General features: G+C 52.8%; 1 protein-coding gene across 1 annotated transcript in view; it reads right to left on the reverse strand.

Moving 5' to 3' along the window:
- Positions 1-20,145, reverse strand: part of map3k22 (mitogen-activated protein kinase kinase kinase 22) — a 68,569-nt gene that overhangs the window by 38,130 nt on the left and 10,294 nt on the right. Inside the window, exons 3-7 of the mRNA XM_031836463.1 lie at positions 16,995-17,152; positions 16,007-16,125; positions 11,715-11,752; positions 10,482-10,581; positions 9,248-9,352 (exon numbers count right to left, since the gene is read on the reverse strand). Coding sequence (XP_031692323.1) covers positions 9,248-9,352; positions 10,482-10,581; positions 11,715-11,752; positions 16,007-16,125; positions 16,995-17,013 — 381 coding nt within the window. The 5' untranslated portion in view covers positions 17,014-17,152. The remainder of the gene's footprint in view (positions 1-9,247; positions 9,353-10,481; positions 10,582-11,714; positions 11,753-16,006; positions 16,126-16,994; positions 17,153-20,145) is intronic.

The following is a 20,145-nucleotide window of genomic DNA, read 5'->3' on the forward strand; positions in this document are numbered from 1 at the left end:
CTATATTACAAACTCTGCCTTCCCGGCGGGACCGGACAGCAAAGCAAGGGCACTATTAGGTCTACCGCTGGCTAATCGGATGGCTGAGACGACCGTGTCTGCAGAAACGTAGCAGGTGTAAAAGAAATCCACAACCATGACTAGAGCGAGACTGTCAAAGAACATGAGATTTCACAACGTTTAAACACTGCCAAGAGATGCTGTTTTATGAGTGACTTCATGTTTAAAACTTCTCATGGCTGGGGGACAGTATTGAGTAGCTTGGATGAATAAGGTGCCCAAAGTAAAAGTTGCGAATATATGCATATTATTATTAGTATTGGGTAGAAAACACTCTGAAGTTTCTAAAACTGTTTGAATTATGTCTGTGAGAACTCATATTGGCAGGCAGAAACCTGAGGAGAAAGCAAAACAGGAAGTGAGAAATCTGAGCTTTGTATGTCAGTCTGCTGCTCTCTCTCTCCGCTGAGACTGACCCTCAGTCTGCTGAGACTGACCCTCAGTCTGCTGAGACTGACCCTCAGTCTGCTGAGACTGACCCTCAGTCTGCTGAGACTGACCCTCAGTCTGCTGAGACTGACCCTCAGTCTGCTGAGACTGACCCTCAGTCTGCTGAGACTGACCCTCAGTCTACTGCCCTCTCCCTCTGCTGAGACTGACCCTCAGTCTGCTGCTCTCTCCCTCTGCTGAGACTGACCCTCAGATGCAGCCCTCTCCCTCTGCTGAGACTGACCCTCAGTCTGCTGCTCTCTCCCTCTGCGGAGACTGACCCTCAGTTTACTGAGACGTGACCCTCAGTTCTGCTCTCGTCTTCCCTCTGCTGAGACTGACCCTCAGTCTGCTGCTCTCTCCCTCCGCTGAGACTGACCCCCAGTCCTGCTGCTCTCTCCCTCGGCTGAGACTGACCTCCAGTCTGCTGCTCTCTCCCCTCTGCTGAGACTGACCCTCAGTCTGCTGCTCTCTCCCTCTGCTGAGACTGACCCTCAGTCTGCTGCTCTCTCCCTCTGCTGAGACTGACCCTCAGTCTGCTGCTCTCTCCCTCTGCTGAGACGTGACCCTCAGTCTGCTGCTCCTCTCTCCCTCTGCTGAGAACTGACCCTCAGTCTGCTGCTCTCGTCCCTCTGCTGAGACGGACCCTCAGTCTGCTGCTCTCCTCCCTCTGCTGAGACTGACCCTCAGTCTGCTGCTCTCTCCCTCTGCTGAACTGACCCTCAGTCTGCTGCTCTCTCCCTCTGCTGAGACTGACCCTCAGTCTGCTGCTCTCTCCCTCTGCTGAGACTGACCCTCAGTCTGCTGCTCTCTCCCTCTGCTGAGACTGACCCTCAGTCTGCTGCTCTCTCCCTCTGCTGAGACTGACCCTCAGTCTGCTGCTCTCTCCCTCTGCTGAGACTGACCCTCAGTCTGCTGCTCTCTCCCTCTGCTGAGACTGACCCTCAGTCTGCTGCTCTCTCCCTCTGCTGAGACTGACCCTCAGTCTGCTGCTCTCTCCCTCTGCTGAGACTGACCCTCAGTCTGCTGCTCTCTCCCTCTGCTGAGACTGACCCTCAGTCTGCTGCTCTCTCCCTCTGCTGAGACTGACCCTCAGTCTGCTGCTCTCTCCCTCTGCTGAGACTGACCCTCAGTCTGCTGCTCTCTCCCTCTGCTGAGACTGACCCTCAGTCTGCTGCTCTCTCCCTCTGCTGAGACTGACCCTCAGTCTGCTGCTCTCTCCCTCTGCTGAGACTGACCCTCAGTCTGCTGCTCTCTCCCTCTGCTGAGACTGACCCTCAGTCTGCTCTCTCTCTGTGGCTCTCATCCCTCTGCTGAGACTGACCCTCAGTCTGCTGCTCTCTCCCTCTGCTGAGACTGACCCTCAGTCTGCTGCTCTCTCCCTCTGCTGAACTGACCCTCAGTCTGCTCTCTCTCCTCTGCTGAGACTGACCCTCAGTCTGCTGCTCTCTCCCTCTGCTGAGACTGACCCTCAGTCCTGCTGCTGCTCTCTCCCTCTGCTGAGACTGACCCTCAGTCTGCTGCTCTCTCCCTCTGCTGAGACTGACCCTCAGTCTGCTGCTCTCTCCCTCTGCTGAGACTGACCCTCAGTCTGCTGCTCTCTCCTCTGCTGAGACTGACCCTCAGTCTGCTGCTCTCTCCCCTCTGCTGAGACTGACCCTCAGTCTGCTGCTCTCTCCCTCTGCTGAGACTGGACCCTCAGTCTGCTGCTCTCTCCCTCTGCTGAGACTGAACCCTCAGTCCTGCTGCTCTCTCCCTCTGCTGAGACTGACCCTCAGTCTGCTGCTCTCTCCCTCTGCTGAGACTGACCCTCAGTCTGCTGCTCTCTCCCTCTGCTGAGACTGACCCTCAGTCTGCTGCTCTCTCCCTCTGCTGAGACTGACCCTCAGTCTGCTGCTCTCTCCCTCTGCTGAGACTGACCCTCAGTCTGCTGCTCTCTCCCTCTGCTGAGACTGACCCTCAGTCTGCTGCTCTCTCCCCTCTGCTGAGACTGACCCTCAGTCTGCTGCTCTCTCCCTCTGCTGAGACTGACCCTCAGTCTGCTGCTCTCTCCCTCTGCTGAGACTGACCCTCAGTCTGCTGCTCTCTCCCTCTGCTGAGACTGACCCTCAGTCTGCTGCTCTCTCCCTCTGCTGAGACTGACCCTCAGTCTGCTGCTCTCTCCCTCTGCGGAGACTGACCCTCAGTCTGCTGCTCTCTCCCTCTGCGGAGACTGACCCTCAGTCTGCTGCTCTCTCCCTCTGCGGAGACTGACCCTCAGTCTGCTGCTCTCTCCCTCTGCGGAGACTGACCCTCAGTCTGCTGCTCTCTCCCTCTGCGGAGCCTGACCCTCAGTCTGCTGCTCTCTCCCTCTGCGGAGCCTGACCCTCAGTCTGCTGCTCTCTCCCTCTGCGGAGCCTGACCCTCAGTCTGCTGCTCTCTCCCTCTGCGGAGCCTGACCCTCAGTCTGCTGCTCTCTCCCTCTGCGGAGACTGACCCTCAGTCTGCTGCTCTCTCCCTCTGCGGAGACTGACCCTCAGTCTGCTGCTCTCTCCCTCTGCTGAGACTGACCCTCAGTCTGCTGCTCTCTCCCTCTGCTGAGACTGACCCTCAGTCTGCTGCTCTCTCCCTCTGCTGAGACTGACCCTCAGTCTGCTGCTCTCTCCCTCTGCTGAGACTGACCCTCAGTCTGCTGCTCTCTCCCTCTGCTGAGACTGACCCTCAGTCTGCTGCTCTCTCCCTCTGCTGAGACTGACCCTCAGTCTGCTGCTCTCTCCCTCTGCTGAGACTGACCCTCAGTCTGCTGCTCTCTCCCTCTGCTGAGACTGACCCTCAGTCTGCTGCTCTCTCCCTCTGCTGAGACTGACCCTCAGTCTGCTGCTCTCTCCCTCTGCTGAGACTGACCCTCAGTCTGCTGCTCTCTCTCCCTCTGCTGAGACTGACCCTCAGTCTGCTGCTCTCCTCCTCTGCTGAGACTGACCCTCAGTCTGCTGCTCTCTCCCTCTGCTGAGACTGACCCTCAGTCTGCTGCTCTCTCCCTCTGCTGAGACTGACCCTCAGTCTGCTGCTCTCTCCCTCTGCTGAGACTGACCCTCAGTCTGCTGCTCTCTCCCTCTGCTGAGACTGACCCTCAGTCTGCTGCTCTCTCCCTCTGCTGAGACTGACCCTCAGTCTGCTGCTCTCTCCCTCTGCTGAGACGGACCCTCAGTCTGCTGCTCTCTCCCTCTGCTGAGACTGACCCTCAGTCTGCTGCTCTCTCCCTCTGCTGAGACTGACCCTCAGTCTGCTGCTCTCTCCCTCTGCTGAGACTGACCCTCAGTCTGCTGCTCTCTCTCCCTCTGCTGAGACTGACCCTCAGTCTGCTGCTCTCTCCCTCTGCTGAGACTGACCCTCAGTCTGCTGCTCTCTCCCTCTGCTGAGACTGACCCTCAGTCTGCTGCTCTCTCCCTCTGCTGAGACTGACCCTCAGTCTGCTGCTCTCTCCCTCTGCTGAGACTGACCCTCAGTCTGCTGCTCTCTCCCTCTGCTGAGACTGACCCCCAGTCTGCTGCTCTCTCCCTCTGCTGAGACTGACCCCCAGTCTGCTGCTCTCTCCCCTCTGCTGAGACTGACCCCCAGTCTGCTGCTCTCTCCCTCTGCTGAGACTGACCCCCAGTCTGCTGCTCTCTCCCTCTGCTGAGACTGACCCCCAGTCTGCTGCTCTCTTCCCTCTGCTGAGACTGACCCCCAGTCTGCTGCTCTCTCCTCTGCTGAGACTGACCCCCAGTCCTGCCTCTCCCTCTGCTGAGACTGACCCCCAGTCTGCTGCTCTCTCCCTCTGCTGAGACTGACCCCCAGTCTGCTGCTCTCTCCCTCTGCTGAGACTGACCCCCAGTCTGCTGCTCTCTCCCTCTGCTGAGACTGACCCCAGTCTGCTGCCTCTCCCTCTGCTGAGACTGACCCCCAGTCTGCTGCTCTCTCCCTCTGCTGAGACTGACCCTCAGTCTGCTGCTCTCTCCCTCTGCTGAGACTGACCCTCAGTCTGCTGCTCTCTCCCTCTGCTGAGACTGACCCTCAGTCTGCTGCTCTCTCCCTCTGCTGAGACTGACCCTCAGTCTGCTGCTCTCTCCCTCTGCTGAGACTGACCCTCAGTCTGCTGCTCTCTCCCTCTGCTGAGACTGACCCTCAGTCTGCTGCTCTCTCCCTCTGCTGAGACTGACCCTCAGTCTGCTGCTCTCTCCCTCTGCTGAGACTGACCCTCAGTCTGCTGCTCTCTCCCTCTGCTGAGACTGACCCTCAGTCTGCTGCTCTCTCCCTCTGCTGAGACTGACCCTCAGTCCTGCTCCTCCCTCGCTGCTACCTCCTCCCTCTGCTGAGACTGACCCTCAGTCTGCTGCTCTCTCCCTCTGCTGAGACTGACCCTCAGTCTGCTGCTCTCTCCCTCTGCTGAGACTGACCCTCAGTCTGCTGCTCTCTCCCTCTGCTGAGACTGACCTCAGTCTGCTGCTCTCTCCCTCTGCTGAGACTGACCCTCAGTCTGCTGCTCTCTCCCTCTGCTGAGACTGACCCTCAGTCTGCTGCTCTCTCCCTCTGCTGAGACTGACCCTCAGTCTGCTGCTCTCTCCCTCTGCTGAGACTGACCCTCAGTCTGCTGCTCTCTCCCTCTGCTGAGACTGACCCTCAGTCTGCTGCTCTCTCCCTCTGCTGAGACTGACCCTCAGTCTGCTGCTCTCTCCCCTCTGCTGAGACTGACCCTCAGTCTGCTGCTCTCTCCCTCTGCTGAGACTGACCCTCAGTCTGCTGCTCTCTCCCTCTGCTGAGACTGACCCTCAGTCTGCTGCTCTCTCCCTCTGCTGAGACTGACCCTCAGTCTGCTGCTCTCTCCCTCTGCTGAGACTGACCCTCAGTCTGCTGCTCTCTCCCTCTGCTGAGACTGACCCTCAGTCTGCTGCTCTCTCCCTCTGCTGAGACTGACCCTCAGTCTGCTGCTCTCTCCCTCTGCTGAGACTGACCCTCAGTCTGCTGCTCTCTCCCTCTGCTGAGACTGACCCTCAGTCTGCTGCTCTCTCCCTCTGCTGAGACTGACCCTCAGTCTGCTGCTCTCTCCCTCTGCTGAGACTGACCCTCAGTCTGCTGCTCTCTCCCTCTGCTGAGACTGACCCTCAGTCTGCTGCTCTCTCCCTCTGCTGAGACTGACCCTCAGTCTGCTGCTCTCTCCCTCTGCTGAGGACTGACCCTCAGTCTGCTGCTCTCTCCCTCTGCTGAGACTGACCCTCAGTCTGCTGCTCTCTCCCTCTGCTGAGACTGACCCTCAGTCTGCTGCTCTCTCCCTCTGCTGAGACTGACCCTCAGTCTGCTGCTCTCTCCTCTGCTGAGACTGACCCTCAGTCTGCTGCTCTCTCCCTCTGCTGAGACTGACCCTCAGTCTGCTGCTCTCTCCCTCTGCTGAGACTGACCCTCAGTCTGCTGCTCTCTCCCTCTGCTGAGACTGACCCTCAGTCTGCTGCTCTCTCCCTCTGCTGAGACTGACCCTCAGTCTGCTGCTCTCTCCCTCTGCTGAGACTGACCCTCAGTCTGCTGCTCTCTCCCTCTGCTGAGACTGACCCTCAGTCTGCTGCTCTCTCCCTCTGCTGAGACTGACCCTCAGTCTGCTGCTCTCTCCCTCTGCTGAGACTGAACCCTCAGTCTGCTGCTCTCTCCCTCTGCTGAGACTGACCCTCAGTCTGCTGCTCTCTCCTCTGCTGAGACTGACCCTCAGTCTGCTGCTCTCTCCCTCTGCTGAGACTGAACCCTCAGTCTGCTGCTCTCTCTCGCGAGCTGACACCTAGTCTGCTGCTCTCTCCCTTAGGAGCTGACCCTCAGTCTGCATGCTCTCCTCCCTCTGCTGAGACTGACCCTCAGTCTTGCTGCTCATCTCCCTCTGCGGAGACTGACCCCCTCCCAGTCTGCTGCTCTCTCCTCTGCGGAGACTGACCCTCAGTCTGCTGCTCTCTCCCTCTGCGGAGCTGACCCTCAGTCTGCTGCTCTCTCCCTCTGCGGAGCCTGACCCTCAGTCTGCTGCTCTCTCCCTCTGCTGAGACTGACCCTCAGTCTGCTGCTCTCTCCCTCTGCTGAGACTGACCCTCAGTCTGCTGCTCTCTCCCTCTGCGGAGACTGACCCTCAGTCTGCTGCTCTCTCCCTCTGCTGAGACTGACCCTCAGTCTGCTGCTCTCCCTCTGCTGAGACTGACCCTCAGTCTGCTGCTCTCTCCCTCTGCTGAGACTGACCCTCAGTCTGCTGCTCTCTCCCTCTGCTGAGACTGACCCTCAGTCTGCTGCTCTCTCCCTCTGCTGAGACTGACCCTCAGTCTGCTGCTCTCTCCCTCTGCTGAGACTGACCCTCAGTCTGCTGCTCTCTCCCTCTGCTGAGACTGACCCTCAGTCTGCTGCTCTCCTCTCTCCCTCTGCTGAGACTGACCCTCAGTCTGCTGCTCTCTCCCTCTGCTGAGACTGACCCTCAGTCTGCTGCTCTCTCCCTCTGCTGAGACTGACCCTCAGTCTGCTGCTCTCTCCCTCTGCTGAGACTGACCCTCAGTCTGCTGCTCTCTCCCTCTGCTGAGACTGACCCTCAGTCTGCTGCTCTCTCCCTCTGCTGAGACTGACCCTCAGTCTGCTGCTCTCTCCCTCTGCTGAGACTGACCCTCAGTCTGCTGCTCTCTCCCTCTGCTGAGACTGACCCTCAGTCTGCTGCTCTCTCCCTCTGCTGAGACTGACCCTCAGTCTGCTGCTCTCTCCCTCTGCTGAGACTGACCCTCAGTCTGCTGCTCTCTCCCTCTGCTGAGACTGACCCTCAGTCTGCTGCTCTCTCCCTCTGCTGAGACTGACCCTCAGTCTGCTGCTCTCTCCCTCTGCTGAGACTGACCCTCAGTCTGCTGCTCTCTCCCTCTGCTGAGACTGACCCTCAGTCTGCTGCTCTCTCCCTCTGCTGAGACTGACCCTCAGTCTGCTGCTCTCTCCCTCTGCTGAGACTGACCCTCAGTCTGCTGCTCTCTCCCTCTGCTGAGACTGACCCTCAGTCTGCTGCTCTCTCCCTCTGCTGAGACTGACCCTCAGTCTGCTGCTCTCTCCCTCTGCTGAGACTGACCCTCAGTCTGCTGCTCTCTCCCTCTGCTGAGACTGACCCTCAGTCTGCTGCTCTCTCCCTCTGCGAGACTGACCCTCAGTCTGCTGCTCTCTCCCTCTGCTGAGACTGACCCTCAGTCTGCTGCTCTCTCCCTCTGCTGAGACTGACCCTCAGTCTGCTGCTCTCTCCCTCTGCTGAGACTGACCCTCAGTCTGCTGCTCTCTCCCTCTGCTGAGACTGACCCTCAGTCTGCTGCTCTCTCCCTCTGCTGAGACTGACCCTCAGCCGCTCTCTCCCTCTGCTGAGACTGACCCTCAGTCTGCTGCTCTCTCCCTCTGCTGAGACTGACCCTCAGTCTGCTGCTCTCTCCCTCTGCTGAGACTGACCCTCAGTCTGCTGCTCTCTCCCTCTGCTGAGACTGACCCTCAGTCTGCTGCTCTCTCCCTCTGCTGAGACTGACCCTCAGTCTGCTGCTCTCTCCCTCTGCTGAGACTGACCCTCAGTCTGCTGCTCTCTCCCTCTGCTGAGACTGACCCTCAGTCTGCTGCTCTCTCCCTCTGCTGAGACTGACCCTCAGTCTGCTGCTCTCTCCCTCTGCTGAGACTGACCCTCAGTCTGCTGCTCTCTCCCTCTGCTGAGACTGACCCTCAGTCTGCTGCTCTCTCCCTCTGCGGAGCCTGACCCTCAGATGCAACCCAGTATAATAAAAAGTACATTATGTTAATGTCTGCTCACTCAGCTGTGCCTCACCAGTAATACAACAACTTACACAATCTATTACCGGTGTGATCATATAGTCCACCTCAAATTTTGAAATATTTTTTAAATGGTATGAACAACAATGTTTGGCAGGGTGATTCAAGCAAAGCCAATATGCAGTGATAATGTATTGGGCCTATAGTTTACTGCACAAACCTCATTGCTACAGAACTGTTTTTAATTGGTTAAAGTTGCAAAGGCGTACGTTTCTTAAGTCATGTTAAAAAACAATCTGAGCGGTAGATCTCGTCTTGCATTTTGACTGAGTGACCTTGACTCAGGTCGGTGACCACTGCTCTGTCCATGTAATCACAATAATACGCATCAGAGCATTTCTCACACCAAATTATAACACAAATCATGGAGGTAAAACAGTGGAGAGAAGAGGGGTGTTTTTTTGTTTTTTTTTAAATGTTGCATTTTACACCGTTTTCTCCCCAATTTCGTGGTATCCAATTGTTAGTAGCTACTATCTTGTCTCATCGCTACAACTCCCGTACGGGTCTCGGGAGAGACGAAGGTTGAAAGTCATGCATCCTCCGATACACAACCCAACCAAGCCGCACTGCTTCTTAATACAGCACGCATCCAACCCGGAAGCCAGCCGCACCAATGTGTCGGAGGAAACACAGTGCACCTGGCAACCTTGGTTAGTGTGCACTGCGCCCGGCCCGCCACAGGAGTCGCGATGAGACAAGGATTTCCCTACCGGTCAAGTTCTCCCTTACGCGGACGACACTAGGCCAATTGTGTGTCGCCCCATGGACCTCCCGGTTGCGGCCGGTTACGACAGAGCCTGGGCGCGAACCCAGAGTCTCTGGTGGCACAGCTTGCGTATTTTTTTATACATAACGTCTGTAGAGGCTTCGTATTTGTTGCATGTATACTATATGCTTGGACAATGTCTTCTAAGGCGTGTGTGTGAATGTGTAGACTTACGTGGTTGTTCTTGGGAGTTTTCAGCAGTAGTCTGAGCAGGCTGCTAGAGCCCACGTTGAGCACCGCTCTGTCTAGATCCTCCTGGCTCTTTAGAGGAACCAGACGCTGCAGGGAGACATTTATATAACATTATAGTCTTATCCAGATCCACCAACCGTTATTAAGTCAGAGACAAGACACCAACCACGATCACGTCAGAGACAAGACACCAACCGTTATTAAGTCAGAGACAAAGTCCTTAGTAATTCTGAAACAAGGTGCTTTCATCATCTTGTCATGCCGTGGTGTGGCGTGACACCATTACGCCATGCTGTGGCGTGACACCATTACGCCATGCTGTGGCGTGACACCATTACGCCATGCTGTGGCGTGACACCATTACGCCATGCTGTGGCGTGACACCATTACGCCATGCTGTGGCGTGACACCATTACGTCATGCTGTGGCGTGACACCATTACGTCATGCTGTGGCGTGACACCATTACGTCATGCTGTGGCGTGACACCATTACGTCATGCTGTGGTGTGACACCATGCTGTGGTGTGACACCATTACGTCATGCTGTGGTGTGACACCATTACGTCATGCTGTGGTGTGACACCATTACGTCATGCTGTGGTGTGACACCATTACGTCATGCTGTGGTGTGACACCATTACGTCATGCTGTGGTGTGACACCATTACGTCATGCTGTGGTGTGACACCATTACGTCATGCTGTGGTGTGACACCATTACGTCATGCTGTGGTGTGACACCATTACGTCATGCTGTGGTGTGACACCATTACGTCATGCTGTGGTGTGACACCATTACGTCATGCTGTGGTGTGACACCATTACGTCATGCTGTGGTGTGACACCATTACGTCATGCTGTGGTGTGACGCCATGCTGTGGTGTGACGCCATTACGCCATGCTGTGGTGTGACACCATTACGCCATGCTGTGGTGTGACACCATTACGCCATGCTGTGGTGTGACACCATTACGCCATGCTGTGGTGTGACACCATTACGTCATGCTGTGGTGTGACGCCATGCTGTGGTGTGACACCATTACGCCATGCTGTGGTGTGACACCATTACGCCATGCTGTGGTGTGACACCATTACGCCATGCTGTGGTGTGACACCATTACGTCATGCTGTGGTGTGACACCATTACGTCATGCTGTAGTGTGACACCATTACGTCATGTGGTGTGATGTGATATTGTGTTGTGTTATCTTGTCTACCTCTTTGTCTGTGTAGAAGACGTCCATCTGTTGTCCAAAGGCCTCTGTGACCTTCTGGAGCAGCTCCTTGATTTTCAGAGGTCGCTGGAACGGGATGATGCTGCGGAACAGAGGATAGAGATCATCCTGAAGGTTCAGACAGAGACCCCGGCACAGAGACCCCGGCACAGAGACCCCGGCACAGAGACCCCGGCACAGAGAGGATCTGTCAGAGGGTTTACGTTCTGTTTCCAACTCCACACTCTTTAGTCAGTCATCTCTGATGTTGTGATGGTAACATACTGCTACAGGTGAGAGGCAGTGTTTGTTTGTCTACTGCTTCACGTCACTTGTTCCGCCACAATTACCGTATAACAATGTCCTACCATTAGGACCGCCACAATTACCGTATAACAATGTCCTACCATTAGGACTGCCACAATTACCGTATAACAATGTCCTACCATTAGGACTGCCACAATTACCATATAACAATGTCCTACCATTAGGACTGCCACAATTACCGTATAACAATGTCCTACCATTAGGACTGCCACAATTACCGTATAACAATGTCCTACCATTAGGACTGCCACAATTACCGTATAACAATGTCCTACCATTAGCAGGGTAGGAAGCAATGCTGCCGTGAGGCTCTATGGGGTAGGAAGCAACACTGCCCTGAGGCTCTATGGGGTAGGTAGCAACACTGTCCTGAGGCTCTATGGGGTAGGTAGCAACACTGCCCTGAGGCTCTATGGGGTAGGTAGCAACACTGCCCTGAGGCTCTATGGGGTAGGTAGCAACACTGTCCTGAGGCTCTATGGGGTAGGAAGCAACACTGCCGTGAGGCTCTATGGGGTAGGAAGCAACACTGTCGTGAGGCTCTATGGGGTAGGTAGCAACACTGTCGTGAGGCTCTATGGGCAGGAAGCAACACTGCCGTGAGGCTCTATGGGGCAGGAAGCAACACTGTCGTGAGGCTCTATGGGGCAGGAAGCAACACTGCCGTGAGGCTCTATGGGGTAGGAAGCAACACTGTCGTGAGGCTCTATGGGGTAGGAATCAACACGGTCGTGAGGCTCTATGGGGTAGGAAGCAACACTGTCGTGAGGCTCTATGGGGTAGGAAGCAACACTGTCGTGAGGCTCTACTTTCCCCTGGACATGAGAACTCAGTCATGATATAACACAACACCCCCTTCTCCCCCTCCCTGGAAAGAGAAGTAGAAAAACAGTGGAAGTTGCAACTCACCGTTTCTCTCTCTCATGCTCCAGCTTGACTCTTAAATCCTGTTGAAAGGAAAAATGGCAACAGAGAGGATTATAAAGGTTGGGAAGATCAAGTGAAAGAAAAGTGATGGTGTCTGGGTTGATTATCCCGGGACAGAGACATAAAGTGGGAGTAATATAATACTCCATTTATTTGTCCGTTTGCACGGATACTGTTCATTTTTTTTCCTGTCACAATACCCAACCGGACAGGCACCAGGCTGGGAACAGAGCTGCACAGCAGCCCTGAAATACTGAGGGGTTAGTGCCTTGCTCAAGGGCACACCGAGGTGAGTTATTGAACCAAATGGATGTTATTAACTATGATGATATTATTACTGACCTTCTGTTGTTCACAGTTGATTACTACTTTACAAAGAAAGCCTATTAACCAATAACAGTCTCAGCCGGGGATATATAGGATATATAGGATATATAGGAAACATGTGGTAGATAAAAAAGCATGTATATTTAACCCCTTATTTTTGGCACTAAACAGTCTAAGCCACGAAGGGGGGGATATGGAATTGTTTTAAGGTCATACCAAGGATCATTTTTCTATTTGATCTTGAATTTTAAGACCCTTTAAAAAGGAAGTTAGTTCTGAAGTGCCTGTCCAATATCTGAAAGAAATCAGAAAGACCAGGAAACATTTGGTATTTCCATCTGATGTATTTTTGGCACTAAACAGTCTTCATATACTGTATACTTCCATATATTTTTTTAAACTGCTACTGGGGGATTGCTAGGAGATCAATATGTCTGTGTTCGTGAGAGGCTCACCACTAGTATCATGTCTACCACTAATATCTCTACCATCACCACTAGTAGTATTTATACCACTAATATCTCTACCATTACCACTAGTAGTATTTATATCTCTACCACCATTACCACTAGTATCATGTCTACCACTAATATCTCTACCACCATTACCACTAGTAGTATTTATACCTCTAATATCTCTACCACCATTACCACTAGTAGTATTTATACCTCTAATATCTCTACCATTACCACTAGTATCATGTCTACCTCTAATATCTCTACCACCATTACCACTAGTATCATGTCTACCACTAATATCTCTACCACCATTACCACTAGTAGTATTTATACCTCTAATATCTCTACCACCATTACCACTAGTATCATGTCTACCACTAATATCTCTACCACCATTACCACTAGTAGTATTTATACCTCTAATATCTCTACCACCATTACCACTAGTATCATGTCTACCTCTAATATCTCTACTACCATCACCACTAGTATCATGTCTACCTCTAATATCTCTACCATTACCACTAGTAGTATTTATACCTCTAATATCTCTACCATTACCACTAGTAGTATTTATACCTCTATTATCTCTACCATTACCACTAGTAGTATTTATACCTCTAATATCTCTACCATTACCACTAGTAGTATTTATACCTCTAATATCTCTACCATTACCACTAGTAGTATTTATACCTCTAATATCTCTACCATTACCACTAGTATCATGTCTACCTCTAATATCTCTACCACCATTACCACTAGTATCATGTCTACCTCTAATATCTCTACCACCATTACCACTAGTATCATGTCTACCTCTAATATCTCTACTACTACCATTACCACTAGTAGTATTTATACCTCTAATATCTCTACCATTACCACTAGTATCATGTCTACCTCTAATATCTCTACCATTACCACTAGTAGTATTTATACCTCTAATATCTCTACTACCATAACCACTAGTATCATTTATACCTCTAATATCTCTACCATTACCACTAGTAGTATTTATACCTCTAATATCTCTACCATTACCACTAGTAGTATTTATACCTCTAATATCTCTACCATTACCACTAGTATCATGTCTACCACTAATATCTCTACTACCATCACCACTAGTATCATGTCTACCACTAATATCTCTACCATCACCACTAGTAGTATTTATGCCTCTAATAACTCTACCATTACCACTAGTAACATTGTATAGCAGGGTCCTGGGCGTATGGCCCTGTATATTAGGGGTATAGGCCTGTTTGTATATCAGGGTCCTGGGTGTATGGCCCTGTATATTAGGGGTATAGGCCTGTTTGTATATCAGGGTCCTGGGTGTATGGCCCTGTATATTAGGGGTATAGGCCTGTTTGTATATCAGGGTCCTGGGTGTATGGCCCTGTATATTAGGGGTATAGGCCTGTTTGTATATCAGGGTCCTGGGTGTATGGCCCTGTATATTAGGAGTATAGGCCTGTTTGTATAGCAGAGTCCTGGGCGTACGGCCCTGTATATTAGGGGTATAGGCCTGTTTGTATATCAGGGTCCTGGGTGTATGGCCCTGTATATTAGGAGTATAGGCCTGTTTGTATAGCAGAGTCCTGGGCGTACGGCCTTGTATATTAGGGGTATAGGCCTGTTTGTATAGCAGAGTCCTGGGCGTACGGCCCTGTATATTAGGGGTATAGGCCTGTTTGTATATCAGGGTCCTGGGTGTATGGCCCTGTATATTAGGGGTATAGGCCTGTTTGTATAGCAGGGTACTGGGTGTATGGCTGTTGTGTTGCTGTAAGGCTATATGGTGTAGGGAGGGGCTAGGTTAGAGGCTATGGTAAAGGCTATGGTGCTAGGATATTAGGCTAGCGGTAGTGGGTAGGGTCCTAGGGTAGGGCAGGGACAGGTTTGGTTAGAGGATAGAGGCTAGGACAGAGGCTAGGATAGGGGACGGGGTTGGGTAGAGGCTAGGATAGGGGACGGGGTTGGGTAGAGGCTAGGGTCTTAGAGCAGGGCCTAGGTTAGAGGCTAAGGTAGAGGATAGAGGCTAGGATCGTAGAGTAGGGCCTAAGGTAGGGTCTATGGAAGGGCCTAAGGTAGGGCCAGGGTAGGGCCTAAGGCAGGGTCTAGGGTAAGGCCTAAGGCAGGGTCTAGGGTGGGGCCTAAGGCAGGGTCTAGGGTGGGGCCTAAGGCAGGGTCTAGGGTAGGGCCTAAGGCAGGGTCTAGGGTAGGGCCTAAGGCAGGGTCTAGGGTAGGGCCTAAGGCAGGGTCTAGGGTAAGGCCTAAGGCAGGGTCTAGGGTAAGGCCTAAGGCAGGGTCTAGGGTAGGGCCTAAGGCAGGGTCTAGGGTAGGGCCTAAGGCAGGGTCTAGGGTAGGGCCTAAGGTAGGGGCAGGGTAGGGCCTAAGGTAGGGGCAGGGTCTAGGGTATGGCCTAAGGCAGGGTCTAGGGCAGGGCCTAAGGCAGGGTCTAGGGCAGGGCCTAAGGCAGGGTCTAGGGTAGGGCCTAAGGCAGGGTCTAGGGTAGGGCCTAAGGCAGGGTCTAGGGTAGGGCCTAAGGCAGGGTCTAGGGTAGGGCCTAAGGCAGGGTCTAGGGTAGGGCCTAAGGCAGGGTCTAGGGTAGGGCCTAAGGCAGGGTCTAGGGTAGGGCCTAAGGCAGGGTCTAGGGTAGGGCCTAAGGCAGGGGTCTAGGGTAGGGCCTAAGGCAGGGTCTAGGGTAGGGCCTAAGGCAGGGTCTAGGGTAGGGCCTAAGGCAGGGTCTAGGGTAGGGCCTAGGGCAGGGCCTAAGGCAGGGTCTAGGGCAGGGTCTAGGGTAGGGCCTAAGGCAGGGTCTAGGGTAGGGCCTAAGGCAGGGTCTAGGGTAGGGCCTAAGGCAGGGTCTAGGGTAGGGCCTAAGGCAGGGTCTAGGTAGGGCCTAAGGCAGGGTCTAGGGTAGGGCCTAAGGCAGGGTCTAGGGCAGGGTCTAGGGTAGGGCCTAAGGCAGGGTCTAGGGCAGGGTCTAGGGTAGGGCCTAAGGCAGGGTCTAGGGTAGGGCCTAAGGCAGGGTCTAGGTAGGGCCTAAGGCAGGGTCTAGGGTAGGGCCTAAGGCAGGGTCTAGGGTAGGGCCTAAGGCAGGGTCTAGGGTAGCGCCTAAGGCAGGGTCTAGGGTAGGGCCTAAGGCAGGGTCTAGGGTAGGGCCTAAGGCAGGGTCTAGGGTAGGGCCTAAGGCAGGGTCTAGGGTAGGGCCTAAGGGCAGGGTCTAGGGCAGGGTCTAGGGTAGGGCCTAAGGCAGGGTCTAGGGCAGGGTCTAGGGTAGGGCCTAAGGCAGGGTCTAGGGTAGGGCCTAAGGCAGGGTCTAGGGTAGGGCCTAAGGCAGGGTCTAGGGTAGGGCCTAAGGCAGGGTCTAGGGTAGGGCCTAAGGCAGGGTCTAGGGTAGGGCCTAAGGCAGGGTCTAGGGTAGGGCCTAAGGCAGGGTCTAGGGTAGGGCCTAAGGCAGGGTCGTAAGATATGCACCTGTTTGTACAGCAAGGTCCTTGGCTTGGGTTTGTGGCTGCTGCTGTCGTGTTGCTGGGCGTAGCAGCGACCCAGAGCTGCCAGGTCCTTCATGATGGAGTTCAGCGCCTCCTCGTCATCTAGAGGAACACAGAGAGACAGAGAAATGTTACAAACAACGCTCTACTACAGAGTCACATCAATTAGGGAACAAATAGACAGACAGACATGTTATAGAGATGTCCTACATACATACAGTTGAAGTCAGAAGTTTACATACACTTAGGTTGGAGTCATTAAAACTTGTTTTTCAACCAGTCCACAAGTGTCTTGTTAACAAACTATGGTTTTGGTTAAGTCAGTTAGGACATCTACTTTGTGCAAGACACAAGTCATTTTTCCCAACAATTGTTTACAGACAGATTATTTCACTGTATCACAATTCCAGTGGGTCAGAAGTTTACATACACTAAGTTGACTGTGCCTTTAAACAGCTTGGAAAATTCCAGAAAATTATGTCATGGCTTTAGAAGCTTCTGACAGGCTAATTGACATCATTTGAGTCAATTGGAGGTGTACCTGTGGATGTATTTCAAGGCCTACCTTCAAACTCAGGTACAAAAGTATCTATATCCACAGTAAAACGAGTCCTATATCGACATAACCTGAAAGGCCGCTCAGCAAGGAAGAAGCCACTGCTCCAAAACCACCATAAAAAAGCCAGACTACGGTTTGCAACTGCACATGGGGACAAAGATTGTACTTTTTGGAGAAATGTCCTCTGGTCTGATGAAACTGTTTGGCCATAATGACCATCATTATGTTTATGAAAAAGGGGGAGGCTTGCAAGCCGAAGAACACCATCCCAACCGTGAAGCACAGACGTGTTTGTGTTGAGTGCGTGTGATGCTGCATGGGATAACATGGGAAACAGGCTGAGTGTGTGTTGTGTGTTGTGTGTGTGTGTGTGTGTGTGTGTTGTAGGACATGTTGTTGTCATGCTACTCACCCATGTTTACTGTCATCATCCGGAAGTGATCTTGTTGAATTTCGAGCTCAACTCCTCCGGTCTGGTCGGCTCCGAGCTCAACTCCTCCGGTCGGCTCCGAGCTCAACTCCTCCGGTCGGCTCCGAGCTCAACTCCTCCGGTCGGGTAAAGTCTTCACCCTGAGAGAAAAGGACAAACCCACAGGTGTAAAGTACATGGACCACATTACAATACAAGGGTCTTTATCAATAGGATGCTCATCTCATGTCCTCTATCGATGTTCTTCAGCTCTACACTGTGTTACTAGTCGTCAGGCACATCCATCCCTACCAGACATGACCCCCCCCCCCTCCTCCTTACCAGACATGACCCCCCCCCCCCTCCTCCTTACCAGACATGACCCCCCCCCCCTCCTCCCTACCAGACATGACCCCCCCCCCCCTCCTCCTTACCAGACATGACCCCCCCCCCCTCCTCCTTACCAGACATGACTCCCCCCCTCCCTCCTCCTTACCAGACATGACCCCCCCCCCTCCCCTCCTCCTTACCAGACATGACCCCCCCCCTCCCCTCCTCCTTACCAGACATGACCCCCCCCCCCCTCCTCCTACCAGACTGACCCCCCCCCCCCCCTCCTTACCAGACATGACCCCCCCCCCCCCCCACCTCCTTACCAGACATGACCCCCCCCCCTCCTCCTCCTTACCAGACATGACCCCCCCCCCCCCCCTCCCCTCCTCCTTACCAGACATGACCCCCCCCCCCCCCCCCTCCTCCTTACCAGACATGACCCCCCCCCCCCTCCTCCTTACCAGACATGACTCCCCCCCCCTCCCTCCTCCTTACCAGACATGACCCCCCCCCCCTCCCCCTCCTCCTTACCAGACATGACCCCCCCCCCCCTCCTCCTCCTTACCAGACATGACCCCCCCCCCCCCTCCTCCTTACCAGGCATGACCCCCCCCCATCCTCCTTACCAGACATGACCCCCCCCCCCCTCCTCCTTACCAGACATGACCCCCCCCCCTCCTCCTCCTTACCAGACATGACCCCCCCCCTTCTCCTCCTTACCAGACATGACCCCCCCCCCCCCTCCTTACCAGACATGACCCCCCCCCCTCCTCCTTACCAGACATGACCCCCCCCCCCCCCTCCTCCTCCTTACCAGACATGACCCCCCCCTTCTCCTCCTTACCAGACATGAACCCCCCCTTCTCCTCCTTACCAGACATGAACCCCCCCTTCTCCTCCTTACCAGACATGACCCCCCCCCCCCTCCTCCTCCTTACCAGACATGACCCCCCCCTTCTCCTCCTTACCAGACATGACCCCCCCCCCTCCTCCTCCTTACCAGACATGACCCCCCCCCCCCTCCTCCTTACCAGACATGACCCCCCCCCCCCTCCTCCTCCTTACCAGACATGACCCCCCCCTTCTCCTCCTTACCAGACATGAACCCCCCCTTCTCCTCCTTACCAGACATGAACCCCCCCTTCTCCTCCTTACCAGACATGACCCCCCCCCCCCCCCCCCCTCCTCCTTACCAGACATGACCCCCCCCCCTCCTCCTTACCAGACATGACCCCCCCTCCTCCTTACCAGACATGACCCCCCCCCCCCCCCCTCCTCCTTACCAGACATGACCCCCCCCCCCTCCTCCTTACCAGACATGACCCCCCTCCTCCTTACCAGACATGACCCCCCCCCTCCTCCTTACCAGACATGACCCCCCCCCCCCTCCTCCTTACCAGACATGACCCCCCCCCCCCCCTCCTCCATATACATACATATATATATATATATATATATATATATATATATATATATATATATATATACACATACAGTACAGATATATAGTACAGATATATAGTACAGTCCATATATATAGTACAGTCCATATATATAGTCCATATATATAGTACAGATATATAGTACAGATATATAGTACAGTCCATATATATAGTACAGATATATAGTACAGATATATAGTACAGTCCATATATATAGTAGTCCATATATATAGTCCATATATATAGTCCATATATATAGTACAGTCCATATATATATAGTCCATATATATAGTCCATATATATAGTACAGTCCATATATATAGTACAGTCCATATATATAGTACAGTCCATATATAGTACAGTCCATATATATAGTACAGATATATAGTACAGTCCATATATATAGTACAGTCCATATATATAGTACAGATATATAGTACAGTCCATATATATAGTACAGATATATATAGTACATTCCATACATATTATACTATATTTACCTTATACTTATTTTCCACCATAATTTGCAAATAAATTCATAAAACATTCTTACTAATGCACCATCATTTGCAAATAAATGTGATTTTCTGGATTTTTTTCTTCTCATTTTGTCTGTCATAGTTGAAGTGTACCTATGATGAAAATTACAGGCCTCTGTCATCTTTTAAGTGGGAGAACTTGCACAATTGGTGGCTGACTAAATACTTTTTTGCCCCACTGTATATAGTTACCAGATCATGAGGTATAATGACACTGATGTTATCTGCATTATTTATATATAGTCACCAGATCATAGGGTCTGACAGGAAGCATAGTACAGTCCATATCTAGAAGTCTAGAAGGGTCTATAATGGACACTTTCATCAGGATTTAAATGGTTTGTGATACAAATGTAAAAAGGCATTTCAAACATCCTTTACTCCCAATTAAGTTTGTGAGAGAACTGCCAGAACAATCTGAGATACCAAAAATATTTCCATCTCCAGCTGGTGTGGAATCGCCCAGATGTGACGCTAATCTGTATCAGCGTGGGCTTCACTTCCTGGAAGGAGAGCTGGAGAACGTAATGGAATCATTAGGGGTGTGGTTAGAACTCTGGCTACTCACGACCACCACTACCTCACACACTGACGTACGCTGCTTCCTTCCGCGCTGCACTCCGACAGCCAGGGATGACATCACCACTTGGAATGAGTTGTCATTTGAAGAAAGTGGTTTTGTTACGGGACATGAGAGCCTCTAATAGGACTGAGAAAGTAAAGTAAAAAGTGAATAGATTCACATTGGATTGATCGAAGGGGAATAAAAAGGTTTCACACACACGTCCCTCACACTCACATACACAAATGCATGGGCGCACGCATGCGCACGGTGACCAA

Source organism: Oncorhynchus kisutch, linkage group LG11 (assembly GCF_002021735.2).
Source record: "Oncorhynchus kisutch isolate 150728-3 linkage group LG11, Okis_V2, whole genome shotgun sequence".
Classification (NCBI taxonomy): domain Eukaryota; kingdom Metazoa; phylum Chordata; class Actinopteri; order Salmoniformes; family Salmonidae; genus Oncorhynchus; species Oncorhynchus kisutch.